General features: G+C 41.0%; 2 protein-coding genes across 5 annotated transcripts; both read left to right on the forward strand.

Moving 5' to 3' along the window:
- LOC145459429 (membrane-associated tyrosine- and threonine-specific cdc2-inhibitory kinase-like) lies at nt 1-2,748 on the forward strand. Its single transcript, XM_080338066.1, has one exon. It carries the CDS (start codon nt 970-972, stop codon nt 2,653-2,655), a length of 1,686 nt encoding a protein of 561 aa, XP_080194192.1. The 5' UTR covers nt 1-969; the 3' UTR covers nt 2,656-2,748.
- On the forward strand, nt 2,723-24,390 carry LOC145459428 (rho GTPase-activating protein 26-like). 4 transcript variants are annotated; one of them, XR_013921413.1, is made up of 18 exons: nt 2,723-2,867; nt 3,996-4,129; nt 5,152-5,278; nt 6,162-6,264; nt 6,410-6,539; nt 9,496-9,627; nt 11,154-11,225; nt 11,292-11,458; nt 12,269-12,488; nt 14,014-14,124; nt 15,215-15,393; nt 15,865-16,023; nt 16,086-16,245; nt 16,372-16,529; nt 17,351-17,511; nt 19,326-19,714; nt 22,243-22,358; nt 23,703-23,842. XR_013921413.1 is itself a non-coding variant. In XM_080338065.1 (18 exons), the coding sequence occupies exons 2-17, from the start codon at nt 4,007-4,009 to the stop codon at nt 22,605-22,607; spliced, it is 2,412 nt and encodes an 803-aa protein (XP_080194191.1). In that variant the 5' UTR covers nt 2,723-2,867; nt 3,996-4,006; the 3' UTR covers nt 22,608-22,612; nt 23,703-23,842. The 4 variants fall into 4 exon arrangements, 3 of the variants coding, with proteins under 3 accessions (XP_080194191.1, XP_080194190.1, XP_080194188.1); XM_080338065.1 differs by lacking the exon at nt 22,243-22,358 and adding an exon at nt 22,587-22,612; XM_080338064.1 differs by lacking the exon at nt 22,243-22,358 and adding an exon at nt 22,587-22,623 and having other exon boundaries at nt 23,703-23,841.
- Nucleotides 24,391-25,681: the final 1,291 nt, after the last annotated feature.

Raw genomic sequence — 25,681 nt, forward strand, 5'->3', positions numbered from 1 at the left:
CGATGGATGAGATTGTATTCGTATGAATTCGTATGAATATATATATATAATTTGACGATAAAAAAACTCTTTGAATAAATACCGGAAGCCTATGAATAACTGATCAAGTTGGAATATTATCGACTGGTATGGTGTGTCCATTTTGGAATTTGTTCCTTGGATTGCTATAGTGCGAGTTCTAGCCCCTGTCCCAGAGTGGAATTTGTGGCAAGAAACCCTACTGTCAGTGTCATGTGCAACTTATCTCCGAAAATAACCACAGTTTCCAGTCTGACCCGTCCTTTTGTGATCTGCATGTGTTACAATACCAAAGGAATAGTATCCTATACATATATATAGTCATGATGCAATTGGAATTTATCCCTGCTCTTTGTATTATTGCTCTTTGTGGGAGACAAATAAATAGCTTTTTATATTATGCCGCTCAATTGTTGTACAACACTTAAATGTAGACGGTAACAGATTAGATATAATAATATTGCAGTGAAGACGAAGTCATTTCTGTTTGACTCTGCATGAGATATGAAATCCTATATGCACCATATCAACTTAGTTGACAAGTCAAAACGTGCATGAGACACTTATTTTATGTTCATCTATTTTTAATCATTTATAAAAATATTACTACGATTCTATGAATCACCGAAAATGCATTGAATCAACTTCGTAAACTCATATCAACCATTTGACCATGCACCCTTTGACTGAAACATCATTTATTTGATGATTTAAATTGTCATAGATACAATCTGGTTACCAATTATGCACTTATGCAAACATTCAAATTATGCATGCATACTATCAAAAAGCTACTAGTCGTAGTCATTGATGTAGAAATTTAGTCTTACCTGTACTATTTACAAAGTTACCAATTCTTCCCCGTTATAAAATATTTCAGATATAGCCACAAATCTCCGATAACTGGTTAGCGATTGAGTACATCGGAACGTCGTAACTGGCGCGGTTTTTATGGATTCATTCGGCACCCCAACATTTTGCAAGAATGATGCGGGTAAAAGTCGGAGAAGACACTCCCAAGATGGCGCCGACTTTGCAAATTTCGCCTCGTCCACCCCTGCCGGGATCGCGAGACCGCTGCCCGAGTTTCCAGAGCCTCACAACAAACTATTCAGTTTCCGCGATCACCATTCCCACCACTCGAAATCCGTTTTCCCAAAATCTCCCATCAAGAGCGCGCCGCCGATCAGCCGAGTTTTCCCCCACCGTCAGTGGGCGCCGGAAAAGGCACACGCCGTTTCGTTTCGCGACGAGAGCAAGCACTTGGACTCGGCGATCCACAGCAAGTTCTATGACTCGGACAGATCCGAATTATACTTCGAGCAATGCTTCACAATCGTGAAAAAACTAGGCGAAGGCTCTTTCGGCGAAGTTATGGACGTGAAGAGCTTGGAAAACGGACAGAGATACGCGGTAAAGCGGTCTAGAGAGAAATTCCGCAATGAAGCAGACAGACGTCGGAAATTCGACGAAGTTAACAAGCTCGAATTACTGCCGAAACACATAAATTGTCTAGAGTTCACGAAAGCGTGGGAAGAAAACCACCGTCTTTACATACAAACGGAATTGTGCGCCATGAGCCTTCAAGAATACATGGATATAACCGGCGTAATCTCAGAGGGCAAAGTGTGGAGAATACTGATCGATTTACTGAACGGACTGCACCACATCCACAGTCACGGATTTATTCATTTGGATATTAAGCCTGCCAATATCTTTCTGTCGGCTGACAGTACTTGCAAAATCGGAGATTTCGGTCTGGTCGTGCGGCATGAGGAATTATCCGACGCCAGAGAAGGGGATAATAAATACATGGCTCCCGAGTTGTTAAACTCTGTTTTCTCCGCTAAAGCCGATGTTTTCAGTTTGGGCATCGCTCTGCTGGAGTTGGCGTCAAATATCGATTTGCCGCAAGGAGGTCCGTCCTGGCGACTTCTAAGATTAGGGTACATACCGCCGGAATGTCTATCCACAATCAGTCCGGATTTGCATTGTATCATACAATGGATGTTGACTCCGGATCCTGTCAAGCGCCCTAACGTCCTTGAGATCATGGAGCACCCTATTGTTAAGGGCCGTTGTTCCAAATATCTGCCTTGGAGCATTTATAAATCCTTTTCTGGTCTGTGCAGAAAGAATTTCGAACGGATCATCTCCTACTTTATCGTGAGGTTTTTGCTGTTACCGTTTATCGTACTTTTAAAACCGCTTACGGTTCGAATGAGTAGCATTCGAGATAAATCTTTTTCCACTGTGAAGATTAAAAAGAAGGCAAATTGTAAGTGGAATTCGTCAAGTTCTAGTAGCATTCGTTGGTCTGATTCCCCTAAAGATAATTCTCAGTACGAAAACGGATCTGTATTTCTTACTCCGAGTATCAAGTCGAATAGTTGCTCGAGAATCAACCCGCGTAACTCTTCCCCCCTTTGCGGACGTGCCCGCCCACCTCGTACTCCCGACAATCCGTCGCCCGATGTAAGCCCACTGTCCCACGCGCGATCAAATTTCAACGTTTTTCATTCGTCTGCAAGCGATGTAAGTAACCACGACCAATCCAGGTCTAGCGACACTGTATTCATTTCCAAACCGAAGAATTTGTTGGATTTATTGAACAATGTTTCCGACTCGGAAGATTAAGCCGTTTGCTGCACTGTGTTTCTCTAAAACGTTTCTTGCCAGTGTTTGTCACCTTTCGCCGTTCTCAGTTGCAAGGTTTTGTTGATTTTTAGATTTTACTTTTAGCGACTGTAGGGTATGTATCGGATACATCATCGTTGCAGTTAAATCGGATAGTGATCTATTCTTGTCTACAGTCTGCATTGATGATACTGCATTGAAAGATTGAAGAAGTGAGTGTTTAGTGTGTTTGCCTTTTTGATTTCAGCTCTGTATCGTTGTCTTGTATAATTTGTATGTAATATATGTCGCGAGACATTTTTGTTACAGTTGTGGACGTAGCTAAGACTAAGAGTTCTAGTAGTTGTCAAAATTTTCTGCAATCAAGGGATTTGGAGTGATCTATATTATGATTCAATGAACGCAAAGTTAATGACAATGCTAAATATTGTATAATATGGTGATATGCCCTTGCCCTCGTTCCCTTTTCATTGCAATATGGTTTAACCATGATAATAACTAATGTCGAATAAAGGCAAGACGAAATTTGACGTTAAAATAATATTGACCCAATATTTCGTGAGTTAATTACTGTAATAATGTCCGACTTGACGCGTTTTGCTCTGATTACTGTAATCGTGTCAGACTGTATGTCGGAATTGTAAGAATGTGATTGTATATCTTTGCTCATAGTGACCTATCTCATTCACGGCCAATGCAATGAAAACTGTTATATTTAATGCCAGTGAACAGTCCAGGACCAGTATTGGTGGATGATGTTGAACCATATTGTAATTTCTGTAGATAATTGACGGCCAATGGTATTGCATCAAGGATGCCTAGAATATAATTCATATTATGCTTATAGTGATACTCGTAATATGATACCGACACACCTGTATCTAATTTTAGTGGCGTTCTTGACCAGACTTCTTCATAACTATTCATCCTTATCCCTATTGTTAAACTAGAGACTTGGAGCTTATTTTATTGTCACCATATATTTGAACTCAACTAGTAAAGGATAAAAATTCAGAACATGAAAAAATATTTTGAAAGGTGACTATAGTGTTGGTGGTATTTATTAATACTGCATGCCTGTGTTGGCTACATGGTAGACCGCTATCTTTCTGTGGTTTTTGGTGTTCAAAGAAATTTTGGGCTGAGAACTGGTGCTGGTAGTTATAAATACTCCTAGCAAGAATCGAGCGTCTGCTAAAAATACTAATTATGAGTTCGGGCATTTCAACAAGGTCTAATATTATTAAAAAATTCAAAGTAATTTATTGCATGTCTGTCAATATTCCATGTCATATATTTCTCTTGAGGTTAACCACTCGGTATAACTTGTTCTATTTTAGACCCGCCTAATATGGTCCTGCAACCTTTGGAGTTCAGCGATTGTTTCCTGGATTCGCCTTGGCTGCGTTCCAGCATCAAGGAACATGAAGATGAATTGGAGAAAACCAACACAAACATCAAGCTTTTAATCAAGGTTAGTATTGTCGTCTATATTTCATCCAGATATCTACCTGAGTCCTGAGCTCATAAATCTCACTTGTACAAGGGGCAGGTATGGTATTTTATTTGAATAGTGTAGAACGGTGTTTCTCAACGGCTAGTTCGTGTCAACTTCCTTTCCGGTCTGCTGAATATATTAAGTAGGCCTATCTCAATTGCAAGGTTCAACATGTTGATGGCTTGTCTATTGATTAAAGAAATTTACTTATAATTTCAAACTGATAGAACATCTCGGGTTTCATAATTTGCAGATAGAGTTCATGGTCTATTTTTGGACTTATAATATAAACAGAAATTCTGGCGGAGTCAATGCTGTACTTACTATTTTTCAATAGAACCATGTATAACATACATGTATGATGCCAAAATAGCAGCAAAAATCTCATTAAATTGAAGTTCCCATGCTTTTCTTGTAAGTTCAATAGTTTTGTCGTAATCACAGATTCGATTGAGTTTGAATTCAAGAAGCAGTTATTTGTTGAAGTCTGTCATTGGTGAATATACGGAAATGACATCATATCCCAGTGAAATATACGTACAATGTGTTATGTGTATCATTATATCATTTATATTTTCCCAATTTTTGGAGTTGTGACGCTTTCTCGCACTGTTATGTGTGACAGAATTGGAATACAGGAGTGTCCTAATTCGAGCCAAGCAGTGGCAGTTAGTTTTATATTGTTCAAATATGTGAAAGAAGGAGCTCAATCTTCTTCAAATGTGACAGTTTGGGCCCTTGGGGTATTGCTCGACAGTTTTGTTATCAAGCAAGGATCAAGGATCGATAAGTCATGACATTGTATATCTAACACCGAATTGTTAGTATTAGTGTTAGTATTTATAGCTATTGAGCCTGTACGACCTAATGCCATTCAAACTGCTTCGAAATAGACACAAAGTACTCGGTGCCTTTGTGGCACTTGATAAACTTACTCTAGTAGTATTAAGAGCCGTTTTGTTGCAATGTCATGGCTAATTGTTCCGCAATCGTTATAGGATGCCAAAGCAATGCTATTATCGTGCAAGAAACAGTGTGAGTCAATGCACACGTTCAGTGAAAGGCTGAAGAATTTTCAATTTGAAATTATCGGAAACAACCTGACGGACGCGGAACGGGGAATTGGTGAGTAGGCCTATGTTGTCGTCGCACCAGCTTGCAATGCTGTCTGTGTATTTGGATGTTAGCTAGCTAGGGGCATATGTAAAATTATCTCCACCTTGCAGTAATATTGGACAACAGAATTTTCCTAATCAAGGATAAGATTAAGCAAATGTTGCTGGATTTGTGGAAATGCAGTAAAAGTGGTCTGAATGAAAATACAGAGTTTGTCCTTCACCAATTTTGTAATGTCATTTATAGAATCCTCATTTGAATATATATATAACTTGATATCGTTAGAAATTAAATGTCAAAATATAGATTGATCCTAAGCCTATGTTCAGATGTTTTCTAGTACTACCAATATTCCAAATTCCATATCCAAATCCACAATCCTCTCAGACATATACATTATACAATTCGCACAGTGTATAATAAAGCCTGTTGCTTACACAGTATGTCAGTAATTACGATTTCAAATATAAACTTTGTGCCTATCCCAACATGCCCATACATGCCCATGCCCATTGCCCATACATGCCATTGAGAAAACTGATAGTGATCTGTAGGTATTTTATCGTTTATTTTGTTTTGTCATAAAAAAATTAGTTTGCTGCTCCGTGCTCCGCCAGAACTTCAATGTTATAAAGTGTTCCATCGCTTCCAATTTTGAAAAATATTCCCACCAAACCACACTGAGACTCCATTTGGGCTCTCACCTCTACATTCAATAGAAACTCGTTGACCAAGTGAGTTTCTTATTATGAAATGCAGCAGCCTGCATTCTCTGCCCTCACCTCTGGTCCATTTAAATTTTGTATCATACACATATGCCCAATAGCTGTGATGAAGTTCACGGACCACTGTAGTCAGTCAGTCAGCACTGTATGGTTTTATATTGTGACAGCCGGCTCATTGAAAGAATTCGGAACATTGCTAGAAGAAATCGAGGGGGAATGGGCGAAAACTATCGAACGGTCAGAAATACAACTTGTCGCACCTTTGGAAAGGTAACTGCGCATGTAGAATGTAATGGATAATAATCCACTTGCGGGTTTATGATTGACCTTTTCCTGTCATTGTACTGGAATCTGCTTGTGAAACTGCAGTTAATTTTGCAGCGATTCGTCATCTGTCGTATTGTGATGTTTGTAGGTTTCGTAAAGACCACATTCACAGTTACCGAGAAGCTAAAAAGACGTTTGACAAGTCTAGCGATCGCTATTATAAGCAAATGGAGCACACCCTCGGTCTGTCGCATAAGAAAAAGGAACAGCAGTTGAAAGTAAGGCGTTTGTGACCAAAACTTTGTGTCGTGCTGCGGCGTTCGCTGCCTGAGTGTATGTGGTTATCTGTGATTTTGCGAATGCCGTTTTTACGCTTATTCAATCAATACTTAGGCGTAAATGTAGTACAATTTAGATTCCTGTCATTGCCTGGTACTGGTACTTCAGAAAAAAATGCAGTTCAGATGAACTCAGGAGAAAACAATGATGATGTGGCAACAGAATCTATCACCCTGCCAACCTCTGGTCTTCGTTGTTCGAACGTCCAGTTCTGTGTCACCTTTCTTTCGCCGGTCTCACACATCCGTATTTGTTTTCATTATGAGGTGGCAGGAGGAATGATTCACGTCACTTTCGGGCTTCGTGCAAGGATTAGTACGACCATGCGCAACGGATGTAGCGAAAACTATATAAATGACTCGTTAACAAACGTAGCGCGAAGAATCACACTCAGGCCTACTTGTCAGTGAACTATTTTCGCGAACAACCTATCGATCGCAACATCATGCTAGTGTAGCATGGTCATATATCATTCTGCTATCAAAGTTACATCTATTTTGAATTTTTTGATATTTCCCCACTCTGTTAATCTGTGTGATGAAGCACTCGGTTTGATTGGCCGGGAAGTTCTCGTCAGCTGTGAATAGCCTTGTTGGATTTGCATACTGTTTGATTTTCAAAGCGCGAAGCACGTGCTCCCCTGCATGACCTCGCTAATAGATAGTGCATAAACCGAGTTTCGTCTATGCTATTTTAAATGATATTTTTGAAATGGATTGGACGTTGGCCACGGTCTGGTGGAAATGGTAGAAAAATTGCGCCATTTATCAAATGGTCCGACAGATAGGAATAATGCCACGACAAGGCGATAATTCATAGTACCCTAATAAGTCAAGGAATGACCGTGATCTAAGTCAAAGCTACAAATGATTTCCTGCTAAAATACGGTGTAGGGTTTGCTTTGAGGTTGTGAAGAGTTGAAAAAAATGGTCTTGCTCCGAGTAATCTCGGATGGAGAGACCCGTAGTATTATCTGGGTGTGTCTTTGAATATTCTTCGTTGTACACTGCACAATGTGCACATATTTCTAAAAGAATACGATGTAGCCTGCCAATAACCATTGTATCTGCCTAATTTATCTTCATATCATTTATGAGGTAGGTTTTTGTTTATTTTCCTTGCATGTTGATATTTCTCGTGGGTGTTGGTAGACTTGACGACCATACCATAGCAGTATCGCAACACCGAAATCCTGTCCATGTCAGGTTTACACAGCGCAGCGAATTCATCATGTCTATATATCTGTCGATATGCACCCGTTTTGTCACATCATATTGATATGTGAAAAATTTTGCCGATTGCGATACTTCTCATAATCATGATATTGACGACAATTATGGGCTGCACTGGCATCAATGTGTTGCAAACGGAAGTAACGATTTGTGCATTTGCTGATCATGGCTTCCCTCTGAATCACCAATACTTGATCCTAATATGGGCCCAGTGGCATACGCGCTTGCAATGAGAGAATGTCAGCTGGAAATATCGCTCACTGCAATGATGGCGTCATAGTGTCTTGCATTAATTGGTGACCGATTGAACTTGTGTTTAAATGTCTATTGAGGTGTATTGGATTTGCCATCCGTTCTTCATTATCAACCCGATATAATTGCTCACGTTTTATGACCTTGACAACCGTGTCATGAAATTGATAATGAATGGAAACCTCGTGTAAAATGAATCATTGCACGACTGCACGTACATTTGATAAGGGCTGAAACTGATTTGATCTCGTTAAATGGAAGTGGATATACACGTTGTACATATACGGTAATATACGAGTTGTTGCATGTGAATTACCCATCATGCCTCAAGTAATAGTCATTCAGTACCATTCAGGGTTTCCATATTTACTTTAGAAGTTCCTACTAGTATTCTGTCTCGTCTTTAGGTGTTACTGATGTGGTTGCACCACGCTGTCAACGCGATGTTGTTTTATGATTCCTGTTATTGCTAGCGCTTTGTTCAGTTTATGACTATTGATCTCCATTGGCAAAAGTTTACTGCATGCTTTTCTTGGCAATAGGAGCGTATTGCTATGTTTTGGTCTTTACTTTGCCTTCGGGTGGATAGTAATGCAGGTTTGAATTCAAACTGAACTGTAGCCTACTGTATCGTTGAATATTCTAGGAAAATTGCTTTCTGACGTAACTGATCATATTCTTGAATGCATAATGTCATATTTTGTGATACGATTGTTGATATACAATGTTCTTTCCAATTCTCTACTAGTTGCTGACGATTACCCCTGACGAGTGTCAGCCGAAAATATTCGGGTTCATTTCAATATGAATATACTATTCAATTGTATATTGAAGTTCTGTACCTCCAAGAAGCTCTTCAAATGTGAAAATTGTGTGATATTTGTTATAAATTAGAGTTTAATGATATTTAGTTATTTCAGTCAACACCTTTATGTCTGTGATACTGGCACTGGAACAGGAAACAAACATTTTCAATTTTTTATTGCTGTATTCGCTTCGCATCCTGTCTGCAACATGTTGATGTCAAAATCGACTTATGTGGTATATAAAAATGCATAGGGCAGTGCGGGTAATAGATTGCAGACTGAGATCGAATCTCCAACTTAAACCAGGCTCTGGTTACACCCCAACATCTTGAACAACAAGCAGTACATTGAAGAAATGTGATATCTGCCACTGCGGGTCAAAATCTGGTATAGAAAAAAGTCTCACATTAGACTTCAACCCCATCCTTATGCAGACTCGTTGTAAATCACCGGAAAATATATGCATAAGAGGAGTGGATTCTCGTGTATCAAGTACGCTATGCTGCATTATTTGTTTGAAAATTTGTTTTTATTTGCATTGCTTCACCGAAGACCCCGAATGTCAAACTTGTATTTTTTCGCTAAACTGTGTTACTGTTTTAAAGGAATCTGACGAGGAATTGGCCCAACAGAAAAGAAAGTTCCACGAGTCATCGCTCGACTACATCTACAAGCTCCAGGAAGTGCAGGAACGGAAGAAGTTTGAGTTTGTAGAGCATCTTCTGATGTTTATGCAGGTGAGATGTCTTGCGCATTGTGTTTTGTTACAATTCAAGTTGCTGGCAGCTTATGGCCGGAAGTGTTATGAGCTCTTGCCCAATGACTATTCGGTGGCAAGTCGGTGAGACTTAGAAATGTTACTGGAAGATGTGATATGTGAATGGCGTGCCTCGCATCTGGTTTAAATTACAAATTCTGCCTGTGTTTTGTTGTTCCAGATGAGTTTAAATGCTTGACAATGATATTAAAGCTTACTATTGTAGACCCAGATTGCTTTTCAAGAATTGTCAATTAGGACTGTGACGATTTTTCTATTGTTTCGCTATTAAACAATTCCAAATTTGTGTCGTACTGTCTCATGTAATTGGTATTAGCTAATGGCCCGCTGTTTCATTTGCAGAACGTGTTATGCTCTGGTAGTGTGTAAGTGTGTATCGTTTTCCTGACGCCATTAGTAACTGACACATTGGCAGAATTTGAGAAGCCGAAAATACGCAGATGACTTTGAAAACTATTCTGTCATATGACGCTGGCCTAAACACGAAACAGTGTGGGTAGCATTTTAAAAAGTTGCAAGTTTGTTACTAGCCACCAATATGTTGACAGCCCAATAGCAGAGATGTCCACGTCCATGAATTTTGATTTGAAGATTTTGACGGAACTTAGATCGGATTTAGATATACGACTATTTTGATTTTCAGGTTTGTCCATCTCCGGGGTTGTAATGACTCGAGTCACGATTTCCTGATGACTCGACTTGACTCGAGTCATTTTCTCAAAATACTGAAATAACTCGACTCGAGTCAATCTGTGTCTTTACTCGATTTGGTTTTGAATCATTGCGCATGACTGGAACCAAGTCATATGACTTGAGACTCAGACGGCCAAGCCCACATTTCATTGTAATTTCGATGAATAGTAAAGTAACCACCCTATTGGCATTCCGTCTATTGGTACTTATACTTGAAAATGTGACCAGAGAATGCTAAAAGTGAGGAAAATTAAATGCGAACCATTCGATATAACCAAACAGAGTTAAAAAAAGTGGGTTTAACAAGACTTTAACTGGAAACTGAGCAGTCAACACAATGAATCGGACTCGGACTCGAGTCATAATACCATGACTCGGACTTGACTCTCTGCTCGATGAGTTGGACTCGGACTTGACTCAGTGGTGAATTGAAAATGACTCGACTTGACTCGAGTGCAAACTATAAAAGTGAATTTGACTTGAGACTCGGAGCCTTGTGACTTGGTTACAACCCTGCCCATACTCGGGAAGCTAATTGATAAACATAGGGCAGCTGCATCTTTGGCCTAGCCGGCCTACTTTGGAAGCTGTTAACTAGAAAAAATCAGTACTGGTACCTTTGAGACCCATGTGTTGAAACCACAAGTGTCAGCCATTACAGGTTTTCAACTTGGATTTCGACATGATAGAAAGTAAATTCTCAATTTGAACTTGGAATTGGATATGCATCCCAAATACCGAGCAGAATATGAAATTTCGAATTTCAATATCTCATGAACGAAAAATTTTCAGGTGTATTTCAACTTCTTCCATCAGACCCACGAGACCGCCAACGACTGTAAGGATTACATGACCTCCATTCAGGTAAGCGACCTTCGCCAATTTGCCAGGTAAGCGACCCTCGCCAATTTGCCTGGTAACGTGTTCCAGATGAGTCTCGTCAACACGAGGTCCCAGTACGACGGCACGCGGGAGAAAACGAAAATGCTGATGCAGAAAATGATGGAGAATCCTTCGGCGGACACGAATTTGGCAGGACAGAGATGGGCACGGGCCGGGTATCTTTACCTACTAGAGAAGAACGCTTTAGGATCGAGGTAAGACGCCGAATCGGAGACGTTGCATTTTGATTTGAGATCAATCGTTGCAATGAGATGTGATAGAAATATGTAGGGAATTGTCGCATTTGAAGATTTCCAATAATTCTCAACTAGGGTAGCGCAAAGATCAGAAGGCTATCGTTATGGATTGGTTTCATTACTTTAATGCTGGATTCATATAACACTCCTGAATAGTATATTCATATTGAAATGAACCCGAATATGCTTGGCTGATACTCGTCAGGGGTAATCGTCGGCAACTAGTAGAGAATTGGAAAAATATGAATATCCTATTCAGTATTCAATTGCACATTGAAGCTCTGTACCTCCAAGAAGCTCTTCAGTCTTCATGTAACACTCCGCACAATGCTCGAATGCACGTTTAACAGGTCACACCAAAATTGATGGCCAAACTTGCAAATTTCTACGGCTAAATCGACATGAATATGGCCGAATTCGAACCTGCAAGTGACGTTATTAAGGAAATTGTGATTTCTTATTCATATTGCTTGTTTAAACATAGGCATATGTAGAAGTAGTGTGAATCTATTGATATCATGGAAACGTGAATTACCACTAGCGCACTAATGCTGTGCACTCGTTTCAGTGAGTCAAGACTGCGTTTAAAGTCAATTCGGTTATAATCTGTGTATTATATCGCCACAAGATTTGGTTGTATAGTCTTTTTATTTTGACGGTCATGATATTCTATTTTCCTCAGCGCAGCATCCTAAAATATGGATGGGTTTGAACGATTTGACCGTGAAAACAGCCAAAGGACAACAAAACCTCGCTTGTTTCTTTCAGATCGAAATGGACTCGGTTTTTCTGCATGTACACAAAGGAAAACAAATTACTTCAAATGACATCGCCGCAAGGCTCCACGTCGTTCTCCAGCTCCGGGGCTTCGATAAAAATCAACCACAGCCATGCTCCCGTTATAGCGGAGCCGCTGATTGTCATGCATTGCACGCGACGCGCCACCGATTCCATCGACAAACGATTTTGCTTCGACATCGAAGTCCAGGTGAATGGTTTGCGGCGATGTTTATTGCGTTTCAGCCCTTTACATGTTGATGTATACGATCTGAATTATTGTCGTTTTCTCATGATTTATTTTATGAATGGTCCGTTTTTAGTGACGTGTCAAGACCACCGTGAATTGCGGAACTGATCGCTCAGCGGACACGTTGTTAGTATGACCGTGTGCCGTGGATGAATTTTGCAGTTGTTCAATAGCGCGGTAGTCAAGGAGTGTACAGCACACAGTTATTCGGCACATCATTTGATGGTGGTTTTACGCCGCTACTAACGTAAAGTAATGAGCAAAATGCACCACAGTAACCTGATTTTTAGGGGTTGATTTTTCAGTACTTGCGCAACAACCTGGCAGTGCCACGCTAAAATGGTGGTGCGTTAATGGGATAATTACGATACAACAATTATTCTATTGTTTAGGCTCCTGTGGCTTACACTGCCTGATAATGACTTGAGCTGAACAACCACACAAGCTTGGTATCTTAAAATTCTGTTTGACTGTATGAGATACTCGAGTCATTCCACATCCAAGGTACTGTAGCAAAACTCAATGTTGGTGACTCCAACAAAATCAATAGTCTGAAAAAATGAACCCGCAGTGAAAATAGCCTGAATGTACGTCCAATCAGAAAAGGCCTCAAATTTAAACGACAGTGACACGATCAAGGGATCTATTTACGTATGGGGCCAAATATTTCCAGTAAGAAGTTAGTTGTATAAAAAATCGAAAAAAAACTTGCAATAAGTGGAATGAAAACTCAAAAAGAGTCGAAAAGTTGCATGAAGAATCAAAAAAGGTTTCAAAAAGTTGCATGAAAAAATGAAGTATGGTTGCAAAAATTTGCAATATAGGATTCCTCCAAACAGCTTAAAACACCATACTACATAGCTTCCGAGTACTTAGGAAGCTGCCGGAAGTTGGTAAACAAAGTCGCAAAAGTTGCAAAAACTTGCCCTAGATCACTACTGATTACTAATCGTTGATTTTTACTAATGTTTTCTTGCAATGTGTGCTGTGATTGTAAGCTGTAGTTTGAGTTTCCACCATTTTGAGGTCACTGAGCATTATTAAAATAGTGCGGTAAAGAAGTACTAATCTGCTTTCTATTGAGTCCATTTTTTTCTGCTCCCAGCGTTCAAGTGGTTTGTTTCCGGAGTTGTTTATGCTTTACCTGTACTGGAAACCCAATTGATTGTCAAGGTAATTGTGTAATTTTCTTGGGTTGAAACAATCACAAGGTCAATTCAGTTGTTTCTACTCGAAATCGGACCTGTCATAAGAATTATCTATAATCCCTTGTAAATGGGCGACAGGGTACCGACGCCTGATATTTCTGATGCATCATCTGCAGCTATTTTTTCTCAGTTTGCTTTTTTTCAAACCCTTCCATTCCTACTTTGTCCAATAGCAATTTTGGCCTCTCTGTTAAAGTGCTGTTACTGATGGTTGCGACTGTGGCACATGTTTAGTTGGGCTGGTATCTCGGAAAGGCAAGAATGCCGTACTTTTGCAGGACACTCTCGGGAAGCAATCGATGCTCACTCTGCAAGCGGAGTCGATGCACGACAGAAAAAAATGGATCTCCGCCATGGACGGGAAGGAGCCGGATTACATCTTGTCGCAGGTTAGCCCGAAATTGTAACTTCCAGGGCCTGTTTGCGCAACCGGGAGGCAACAGTTGGCGTGTCCTGGCGCGTTCGTATACTTACTATCTTTCCGTATGAAATTAGTTTCGTTTTTCGGTGAAGGATCTGGTGCCACGCTGTTTGCGTGTGGCAACAGATAAACACAGGAAGGTTGTCTAGCTCTTGAAGCCAATGTGTTTGACCAATCCAATGCTCCGTGGTTGACATAGGTAGGATTGTGCATTAGATCCTTCAAGATTGCTTATCTCTACCATCATAGACAGCTAAGATGTTTAGTCGCCTGCACACCATCCATTTTTATGACCATCGATCGAAATAGCTAAAGTCTATCTAATTTGTGCAGGACGGCGGTCTGCTAGTGATTTTCTCCGCGACCGAAAAATAAACCATCTCGATTCTTGTACGGTAACCCAAAAATTTTTCGAAGATGTAATTTTGTGGAAAATATGAAAATTCAGCAGGTGCTTATTGTCTTGCACAATATAGTAAGCAACTCGACTCAATATACAATTTAGAAAATGAAAACGATACTCTCTGCTCATTTATACTAGAGTCTTTTCAAATTTATTACACAATTAATACACACTGCTGATGGTAATTTGGTGCCCTCCGATTACTGGTGACAATGCCAATGTACATAATATACATATATGTATAGGCTATATATGTTATATATTATGTTATGTTATGTATATATTATGTTGTATTAGCTCCATTTCTCAGAATGGTTACGTTTTTCCAAATTGGTACGAATATGTAGTTTTCAACTATTCAACAGCAATTTAAGGTTCAAAAATGGTAAAGTTTATTATCATATTGTGTCATTCAACAGACTCCGGTCAAGGATTGCGGGAGCGGGTCTCCACCGAACTCTGGTCATCCAAGTTGTTTTGTCTCTCTATTACACTTGATCGTTTGTCGCCGTAATCTATCCCGTGCAAATTTTTGGTGTTTTTGATTCAAACTGCAATTCTACAAAATTCGGATTCGAAATCCCGACAACGCTCAGTTTTCTGCTTTGCTATCCGTCGCCCGTGACTCGCAAATGATTACCGCCGCGTTTCGCAGGACCACAAAAAAGCCGGCGGGTTTGTTTTGAACGAGATCGGCATCGACTTCGTCGACAAGATGATTGCGGAGATCGAAAGAAGGGGCGTCGACACCGAGGGCATTTACCGACTCGTGGGCGTGTCGTCGAGAGTGGACCGGCTTCTGCAGCTTATGATGGACCCGAAGTCTCGCGGGACGTGAGTTTGATTGTTGGCCGGGTTGCAATTCTAGTACTGCGCCCCGTGCTCGGATCCAAATAGAGCTTTAATTGTAATGATTTGAGTCAGGTCATGTGAGTCAATTTTTGCGAGTATCGAAAATATACGCCTTCACAATAAGAGTAGTACAATTGAATAGTATATTCGTATTGAAATGAACCCGAATATTTTCGGCTGGCACTCTTCAGGGGTAATCGTCAGCAACTAGTGGAGAAATGGAGAGAACATTGCGTATCAACAACAATCGTATCAATTTTACACAATGTGCCTTCCATTTCTCTACTAGATGCCGACGATTACCCCTGACGAGCGTCAGTCATAAATATTTGGGTTACTTCGATATGATTACACTATTCAATTGTATAATCATGTATCTTTACATTTTGGTCGTAACATATTATTTTGATGCTCTTGAAAAAACTCATGTCAACGTCAGCGTTTTCGCGACAGGGTAAATTACACGGACGAAACAGAATGGGAAATGACGACACTCACCAGCGCCCTGAAAAACTACTTCCGCAACCTGCCCGAACCGATCATGACCTTTGAACTTCACGAAGATCTGATCGCGGCCGCCAAGCACGAAAATCCAGACGAACGACTCAAAAAGTACGATTTCGTCGAGCGTTGAGTTTTAAGGCTTATCGACGTCTTGACGTTTTCGTTCGAAGGGTGTTGGATATCGTGTCGAAACTTTCGACGAACAGCAAGAAGGTGTTGAAGGCGCTTTTGGCGCATCTCGTTAAAGTGGCGTCGAAAAGCGACGCCAACAAGATGCCGGTGCAAAACATCGGCGTCTGCTTCGGGCCGACTTTGATGCGTCCGAAACAGGTTGGTGTCGAAATTGTAGACGGATTTCGGCCAGATCACGTCAAAGTAGTCATTGTTGACACTGGAGTAGAAGTAACGTCTATTGCTTTTGGTCGTTTCGTGTAACATGTAGTTTTTCCATGACAGGAAACCGTTCAATCCATCATGGAGATAAAATTCAACAACATCATCGTCGAGATCATGATCGCGAACTACGACGCCCTGTTCGGTACCGGTCCGCTTCAAGGTGTATCGGAAAAGATTCAGTCAACCAGGACGCCCATTGACAGCCGTCCTTCGATGAGGTAATGCAGAAGATGTCTATGGACTCTACGCCAGAGGCCGTCAAAGTATTCAGCGTCGTTCGTACTCGTATAGATATAAAAAGGATATAGATTTGGTCGAGGGACCGCATGCTTTTAGCGATGGCTGTTTTTAAAATAGCAAGATGTGTCTTTGTGACCGATGCGTGATGATCGCTGATGCAATTAAAAAAAATATGATCAGGTGCCGTGATACAGGAGTTATTTCACATGGTTGTAATGACAAATTCATTCGTAAAAATGATGCGAACGTGTCTGAACTACTTTCCAATGCACAAAATACAATCTAAAGGTAGCACATAGAGCTTAAGGCATCTGTTAGCCTTGATTAATCGAATTTTTATGTAGGTAACCGACGTCATATTTGGTGATGTCTCTGTTGATATATAAAGTACTTTTGAATTCTCTACTAGTAGTTCGCCAAAAATATTGCGGCATGTTTCAGTATGAATACATTATTATTGAATCGCGTATTCATTTCTATATGAATATACTATGCAATTGTATATTGAAGTTCTGTACCTCCGAAAAGTTCTCGCAATACATTATTCAAAAACGCAAAGTGTATTAATTACGTAGTTTTCTGCTTTGATGCCTTCTGCCAATAAAAATATAAAAATATCATATTTCCCGTTTGCGTATCTTCAAAGTATATATCCTTTATGGAAATTGCTACATTCTCGATGTCGGGAACCTCTGATGTGACACGTCTGCCGAGTCCAACCCATCGTCTTTACATGTGATACCACGGGCATTTCTTCGAATTTCTGTGAATTGGAATCACGTTGTTTACGTATTTCCAGGAAAGCCCGACCTCAGCGTCCAGCCAACGGCCGTTACGAAATCATAGACGGGGATTACAGCGTCAGGTTCCAGCGGAATCACGCGATTCGCGCCATGCCCAGGAAACGAATCAGCCCGGGCTTGAACAGGAGGACCAGCGGCGTGGAAAAACAGGCCACAGGTAGTCTCAAATTAGCGTCTGGTCCTTGCGAATGTGTTACACAGTTATGTGTGCCGGGCTCTGGAGAATGTGATTTGTCTTTTTTGCATCTGTGGTCCTCATCTTTGGAATATTTAGTTTGAATATTGATTCTACTGCGAAGAATCCATTAATTTTTGATGGTCTATCTATGATGATCATGTTTCTACTAATTTTCCCCTAGTTTGATTGCTGATGAATTTGAATACAATGGAATAGATCCGTGGTTAGGATACCAACCGGCGGAATTTCATCACTTCAGGGACAGATTTAATAAAGATTAGATATTTTTTCGTAATTTCTCCACCACGTAATGGTGGAACGTCTGGCTTCTTGATTGGTGAATTGTGGGTTCAATCCCCGGTCGGCTCAGACGAAATACCTGATCAGTAAAACTGGTATCTGTGGCTTCCCTGCTCGGCATGGAGGGGTGGTGCAAGACTTGGAAAGCCTTACAAGGCTATATCCGCACCTTCCTTGTCCTTCGGCATATGCACATCATGCACTCGTGGTATGCGTGTGTACAGATCGTGTGTATGTATATCATGAGTCGGTGCATATGCCGCCAAAACATCAAGGACAACAATGTATATGACGACATATTCTTTTTCTAGAAGTACTCAAGTACAAATTACTCACTTGCACTACTCAAGAGTAGAGTCTGACCGATTATATTACACCGACGCGATATCACATTTTGAAAGAAATGTCAGTATCGGCCATTAGAGGTCAAAAAGTATCTACAATTTTCGTTCATATTTCTTTCATCTTACAGGGGTCCAGACGCTGTGTTTCTTTCTGCGTTTATTTCATGCCAAAGCTTGGCATAGGTCGTAAAGCTGTTCGATTAAATGATCTGAAGTTTTGTGGATCCCCTTGAGCTAGATTCTGAATCTTTTGAATATCGGCTGAATATGTCGGGATTATCTGTGAAGTAAAGTGAAGTTTTTACTATTCACGGCCGCATATCGATTTTAGTCATGTAAAGTAGCCTACGGCCGCGCTACAGGACATAGTCATGAACGGTTGTTACCGCGCGAAGAGCATAAATTATTTAGATTCACTGATGAATTTTGTCATTATAGCAGTAGTTTCATACATCACTTTCAAACATTCATGTTTTCTTTGCCCACGTGATCAGATTCACAGGTATAGTTGATGGAGGGGATGTCTTCAAAAATGTAGAGCAAGTTATAAACGATTGTGCATCTTTGGATGGGCCTACTGTTGTTGGTCATTTTGTCGCATGCTGTGTTATCATGACCACCCATCAGGGTTGTCTGTATAGTGGAAACATATTAGAATCGCCCAAACGTACCAGAGAAACATAATTTTATTTCGTGAGGATGGCACGATTCCGATTTGGTATATCTACATGGGACCCATCATTTCCTCTTCTGTTCGCATCTATACTGTGGGCCGTGGGGCTCAGATTGCAACGGGCGCTACTAATTAAAATCGAAAAATGAAGTCGCATTGGATCGCGCCTAGTGCGAAGAAAATTTCAAGATTAATGAAAATCTCTCAAAATTTCGGGAGTCAATTCGTAAATTCAATTTGCATGTCAACGGCCGTTAACACTTACGAATTAAATTACGTGTCGACGGCCGCACAAATTTCCTTCTACGGCCGCAGGTTGGCCGCCCCTGCTGAAGTGGTTATAATTTAAAACTACTTGTGCTCAATAGTTTTCAGTTTTCAGACCCAGAATACTTACTTGTAAATTGATACTTCTACTTAGGTACCAACAATGAGCAGCTGTGCAAATTTCGAAAACATCTCACTCCTTTCTTCAGAAAAAGCGGAAGACAGCCCCCAGTCGGACAACATGTCCGACGATCTCGGTCGCATATCCCCCCTGGACTTGAACCTCACCATGGACTTTCCGCTGGATCGGGTTTCTAGCATGTACACCACCACACCATCGCAGACGTCTTCGGTCAAGGCCAAGACCGCAAAAGAAAACCACAACGTGAGACGCGTCCACTCTCAGCACGCGGCGCAGAATCGCCGCGACGATGTCGAGACGAGTAAAAACGAAAATTTCAACAACTCGCGGGACCTGGTCAGCAAGAGCGTGGCGTCGCTGGGACGGGACGAGGTCAAGCCGCCTGTCGCTAAGAAGCCGCCGCCGCCCGGAGTAGCACCGAAGATTTCTGTCGTCAAACGAGGACGGCTGTCTCAGGTACATAATTTTTTGTGTTTCGAGTGGAATAATTGGAGACATAGCCCTTTCCAACCTCAACTATCATTCAAAATTCCCTATCTCTATAATAGAGTAATCTGCATACCCCATTTTCTGAATGCATTCACATATTGTTTTTGTACGCTGCCTTAACGACCTAAATGTTTCTAATCAACAGTTGCCCCACATTCAGTCATCAATAGCTCGGCAAAATTTGTCTGTGATTCGCCTCCCCCCGCTTTGTGAGCAAGTCATTATTCACATATCGGTACTGACTTGAATAAAATCTAAATCTACATTTTAATATACCGTAACTGACAAATGTTTATGCGTATAGAGACATTAGCATGAGGAGGATTATCTGGTCCTTGTTGCACTGGCATTTCTACGATTGTACATAGATTCAACCCGATTAATCTTTAAGAATTTAGAACATTGTCCGTTTTCAAAATATCCCTTATCCCCCTTTTGTTTTATCTCTACCGACTTTTTTCTCGACTGGCTACGCGCCTGAAGAGTCGATATTTTTGAGTAAAGAATTTCGAAGCTCTTCAAATTCAAAATCAAGCCAGTTTGTAGTTACGGCAAAATTATTCGATTAAAGCTCATTGTCATATAGCACGAATGAATTGCAAGGATCAAATGTGTACCTCTCATACAATTCGAACAAAAATAATGCCAGTTACACAATCAAAATCAATAGTTTTATTTTTGTTACAATGTCGCTACACAAGTCGTTTCTAAGAACATGTGTACCCTTGAGCTGCATGCTTTTGATGTTACGACGAAGCCAGTCAATGTTTCAGGACTACCACAGTGGTATGAAAGTGTCAAAATGATAATTCCTGTCAAGAAAATAGTTCTTTGTCACGAAGGGGTATAGCTTCTGTACTCGAACTCGACTGTGTTTGGCTGCAGAATCTGTAACAAAGTCCGGGAGGCATATCCAGGATTCTGATCGTAATTAGATCTGTGTAGGCCGTGTATGGCAGAAAGCCTAGAACAAAAAGTGGGACGTACTGCTACTCGGGAACTGTAATGAAGAATATTGGCCTGGTGTAGAATAGCCATTGAAACACCATGGGTATCGAACTACAGTGACAACTCTAAAGCTATCCCAACCCCAGCCCTAACCCGCATGCTCAAGTGGTCTATTGATAGGCTTGTTCAAAAACAACTTCTTTCTCCAGATGCCGGGCATTCACTAATTAAATTTGACGCAAGACAAACACGTTGCAAAAGAAATTTGACACGATTCCAACCCGTAGAAGCGAAGTTATCTGAGTTTTTCAGCAATAATTCTGGGATTACCCACCATCAATGCTATTTTTGTAAATCAAAAACATTGCGGACGGTCGAAATTGAGCCAAATTTGGTGTGCAGCTTTTTTAGGCAGCCTATCAATTTAATTGGTCAATCCCCAGAATCAGGAAAAAAAGTTATTTTTGAACAACCCTAGCTATTGACTTGTGCCAGAATCTGTAACTTGGTTTTGGGTGGGCTCTCAATCAAAGCCACTTTGCCTGTTGAGAAATGCAATTCGGTCAGTTCGTATCTTACCTTCATAATTAATTTCATGTTATGTCCGGTACAAATGAAGTCAGAGATTCGATGTTCAAATCGCGAGTATAATAAATACCAAGCGCCCGAGCAAGCTACAGGTGACACGCGTAGGAACGATTTTATTATAGGCTAGACATTTCCATTAGTTACTGTATTGTGCGTCATGAGGTGGTAAATACATGTAACGATGACACATTCAAATTTGGATGAATGCCACGGCAGCACTCCTGCAAAACTGCAAAGAGGAAGACAACAGACTCATAAATATTGTTGTGGGACGAATCAATATAAGTCTCACTGGGTCTGTGTGTTTAGCGTACCGGCACCAATGTTGGATTGCCGTTGGCAAATATGAGAAATAAGTGTCTCCCTTGGTGTGCTCCTCCTTTGGTGTGCTATTTCAGGCTCCTGTTGCCACAAATATACATCAGAAAATGATGGTGAACTTGCGTCAACGATCCAACCGTGTATTCATTTTAGGATCAGTATGAGTCATTCTGGTGTGTGTCATAGGCTGCATAGTTTTACGTCAGTTGAAATGCGCAATTGAAAAAAATGAACGCAGTGTTCTGGGTCAAAGTCGTTATCGTTGAAAAATTGGCACTGTAATGCGTTCACAAGAATGTGGTGGGCCAGCAAGACTATTTTTTCTCGATACATTCATAAAACATGGTCAGAAGCACAGAATGTTCGATATACGGCCAGATGACAAGCTTGATTTTGAAAGGATTATTGTACAAAATTTAACCTACTAATTCAAGGCAAACTGTTCAGCTTTGGCTCCCAGTAACGGATACAATTTGTAATAATTCTATTCATGTCATATATTCTTCAAGTGTTCTCTTTACCGGTACTTGTGAATATTCTTACTATGTGCAATCAGAACTCAACAGTCTTGTGTCTCTGTTAGCAATTTGTCATTAGCCGATAAAACTGCCACCGAATTTGTCCTATGTTTTCTACAGGATATGACGTAATCCGACTAACGATTTGTACCGTCCATGTCTCTGAACGTGTTGGGTTTCACTGCAGGAATGTGTAGACACTTGAGTGCTGTCAACACCCGGAAAATTGTGTGGAGGTTTTTATTGCAAGTTGAGCAACATCCGTTTGAATAATGGAGCCGTAGAAGCAAACCATTACGATGTCATTTACCACATCGCAAAATTTTCACAAGCCGATAGGCTCATTCTGTTGTTTGTTCTTGTTAGAAATCTTGTAATCAATAGCCGGACGGAGAGAATTGCTGTTTTGAATGATGGACTTTACAGATTGTCACATCGCGTTATGATATGCATTTCTGTTCTAGACTTTCAGTCACTGGAAATAGCCAAGGTAGAAGATGGGTAGGTCGTGCATGGTGTCTCAGCAATCAAATCATCATGACTTATGATTGAGAATTTCGGCTGATATTATATCATGAAAAAGCGACAATAGCACGATTATATTTGTGTGTAATTAGAACGTGATTTGAAGATTTGCAATTATTATTTATATGTCTACAATTTTTTCGAATCTCAATGACCCTCCGAATCAGCATAAAAGGTGTCGTTAAAATTCAGTATCACCTCGCCTAGTCTGGTGCGCTACCATTAGACCTATTAAAATTAGTTGTTGATTTGGTGACTGTAAAGTTGCAGCAGCGAATGCATAGTTGGCTGCAAAAAAGCTGCTTTAATGCTGATCCCAACTAAATAGAACGATCGTAAGCGATAATGAGTGGATAGGGTATTGGTGCCGTTCATGGTAAATGAGGTCATCTTTTAAAATCTATTAAGCGATCATTGCAGTGTTTATGAGCTCTTACTCATGGCTATCATACCAAGAGTAGGCTGTACAGTGTACAGTACACCTGTGACATGCAACATGGTAATAACAGTGTAACAGCCTGGTTTTTGTATCTTGGCAGCCATCATAAAGTGGCAGCTCTGATGATCATGCCACTACCCCTGTCGTGGTCAAGGCTTTTCGCAGTTTGGAATTATAATCGGAAATCGGCCAATCCTAGCAACGCAGGGCGTTGTAAGATGAAGCGGAAATGTAGCCTGATTGATCAAGCCTGATGTAGCCAGATCTTTTGAGTCGGGTCATTAACTGCAATGGAACTTCTTTGTAACATTTGAGAAAATTTAGTTTGATATTATAGTGGGAGTCGGAGCAATTTAACGAACTACGGCCATTGTTTGTTCCTCGAAACCCGACTCCATAAGAGCGTTACGAAATGTCTGTGACTCCGACTCCATCAATAGAAAAGTTGATGAAACTTATCTACAACTCCACAGCCCGTGCATGTGTCGCACCACCGCAGTTTGACTTGACAGGTGTAATAGTTCTTTTAGTCTCTAAAGTTTGTTTTTTTAACATGGCACAGTACCAACGCTGACGGTCAATCACTTGTAACTACGGCCTACCGTTTCTGTTGCAGAATAAACCCGGGAGCTACGTATTTAAATCTAGAATCTCGCGTAACGACGATGACAGCGACGAATCGAGCAAAACCAAGGAGCCTCTGTACGCCAAACCCATAAAACATTCCCAACGCGACCCGACAATCGACCTTCAAACTCAAAACCGGGACGATTACAGGCCTCGGCCGGTCCAGAGGCCCAGAGCGTCAGCCTTGTCTTCCAGCAACTCGCCCACGACGCAGAAAATTGAGAAGCCCCCGTTTTCACCGAGCGGAAATCGTGTGCTTGTCGCCTTGTATTCATGCGAAGCCGAACACGAAAGTGAACTGTCATTTGAGCCTGGTGATGTCATTAACAATGTCACTGAATCTGATGAGCCTGGTTGGCTCATCGGTACGTTAGACGGAGTGACCGGTCTCATTCCGGCCAACTATGTTCGAGAAGAGTTTTTATAGACTGCCTATTACTATTATATAGTATATTACGCTAACTTCGCAATGTGCCTTTACCGAAGAAGATTGCTCCCGCCCTCCCAAGTATTGTTTTTCAATCATGTGTGGCTTATCAACGTAGGCGATTTTTAGTTCCATTTACTAATATCGGGATGTTTCGAATGTGCGTGATCGAGCGCTAGCGCTTTGTATCGTTGTATAACTGGTTTTTATGCCGAGTGCAAAGTTCAATATATCGATTATAAGAGTCTGACTTTGGTCTCGTGTGGTTGGTGACTCGAGGTTTTTATTAAACAGTCTTACCACACGTATATACCTCTGCTACTCGATCAGCCGTATTGAAACTGGAGAGTACTGGTGCATGACCGCATGATCAGAAAAGGGTATGTAGGTGACAAAATTTCAAGCTGAGACATGGATGTGCTCGAGCGTAGGGACATACAGGATACCTGCGATTGCGGCCGGAATTGATACGCATTTTGGACCACATTTCCTCATCTTCTACGATTAACAGTCAGTCCCACCCTTAACAACCATGTGGGTTAGAGGTCGACCGATTATCGGCGCCGATATTTGGAACTTTCTCGAATATCGGTATCGGCCAATCTAGGCCGATATCGCGACCGATATTTTATATCTAACTACAATCTACCTTTTCTGAACTGATCTGCAATTCTGTATCATGTTTTGATTTTCGGGTTATCCCAAATTTCAACGAATGTTCACAATTAAGCAATAAGTCTTTTCGATTTCAGTTTTCTCGTTTGTTGTTCACCTTTCTGTGGCATGAACAAGTGCCACCTTGCCTAATATATAATATTTTTGGCGAAATAGTTCTCTGCTCCTTCCATATTAATATCGGCCTATGATATCGGTTATCGGCCTTGTGAGCGTCGAAATATCGGTATCGGTATCGGCCTGTAAAAATCAATATTTTCGCATATTTTCGCCTATGTCATCGCGGCAGTTTGACAATAGAGATGCTGAGAAACCGTCACGCATTGCTTCAGCTCTTCCCATTGTTGAACTTGTACAAAAAGACTATCTCAGTCTGCAGCAACCTTCGACTATTTCTGCCCTTGGGATATACTTAGGGAAAGGAAAGGACGTAGTTTATTTTTGTCCTTGATGATTTTTGCGGCATATACACCGACTCATGATACACATACACACGATCTGTGCATATGCATACCAGGAGTGCATGATGTGCATATGCCACTGGACAAGGAAGTGCAGCCATAGCCTTTACGGCTTTCTAAGTCATGCACCACCCCTCCATGCTATCCCAGTAATGCATGAGCGCCAAGCAGGGAAGTCATGGATACCAGTGTTACTAATCAGTTCTTTGGTCTGACCCGGCCGGGGATCGAACCCACGACCTACCGATCAAGAAGCCGGACGCTTCACCATTACGCTATCTTGTCGGTACCATACCATACCATTCGTCCTTCTTTAGGAATGGTCCTGCTTTTTATCAATTCGTCCACCTTTATAGCTTGCAATCGGACACAGGCGCAACAAAAATACGCCATGAATGACGCGAA

Source organism: Botryllus schlosseri, chromosome 16 (genome assembly GCF_051294905.1).
Source record: "Botryllus schlosseri isolate E-star chromosome 16, Bs_hap1, whole genome shotgun sequence".
NCBI lineage: Eukaryota > Metazoa > Chordata > Ascidiacea > Stolidobranchia > Styelidae > Botryllus > Botryllus schlosseri.

Excerpts from the sequence above, each read along its gene's own strand:
- LOC145459429 (XM_080338066.1), top strand. The coding sequence starts at position 970 with ATGGATTCATTCGGCACCCCAACATTTTGCAAGAATGATGCGGGTAAA.
- LOC145459428 (XM_080338062.1), top strand. The coding sequence starts at position 4,007 with ATGGTCCTGCAACCTTTGGAGTTCAGCGATTGTTTCCTGGATTCGCCT. Across the intron at positions 12,489-14,013 it reads GCTTCGACATCGAAGTCCAG|GACACTCTCGGGAAGCAATC; the intron begins GTGAATGGTTTG and ends GTACTTTTGCAG. Across the intron at positions 14,125-15,214 it reads CGGATTACATCTTGTCGCAG|GACCACAAAAAAGCCGGCGG; the intron begins GTTAGCCCGAAA and ends CGCGTTTCGCAG.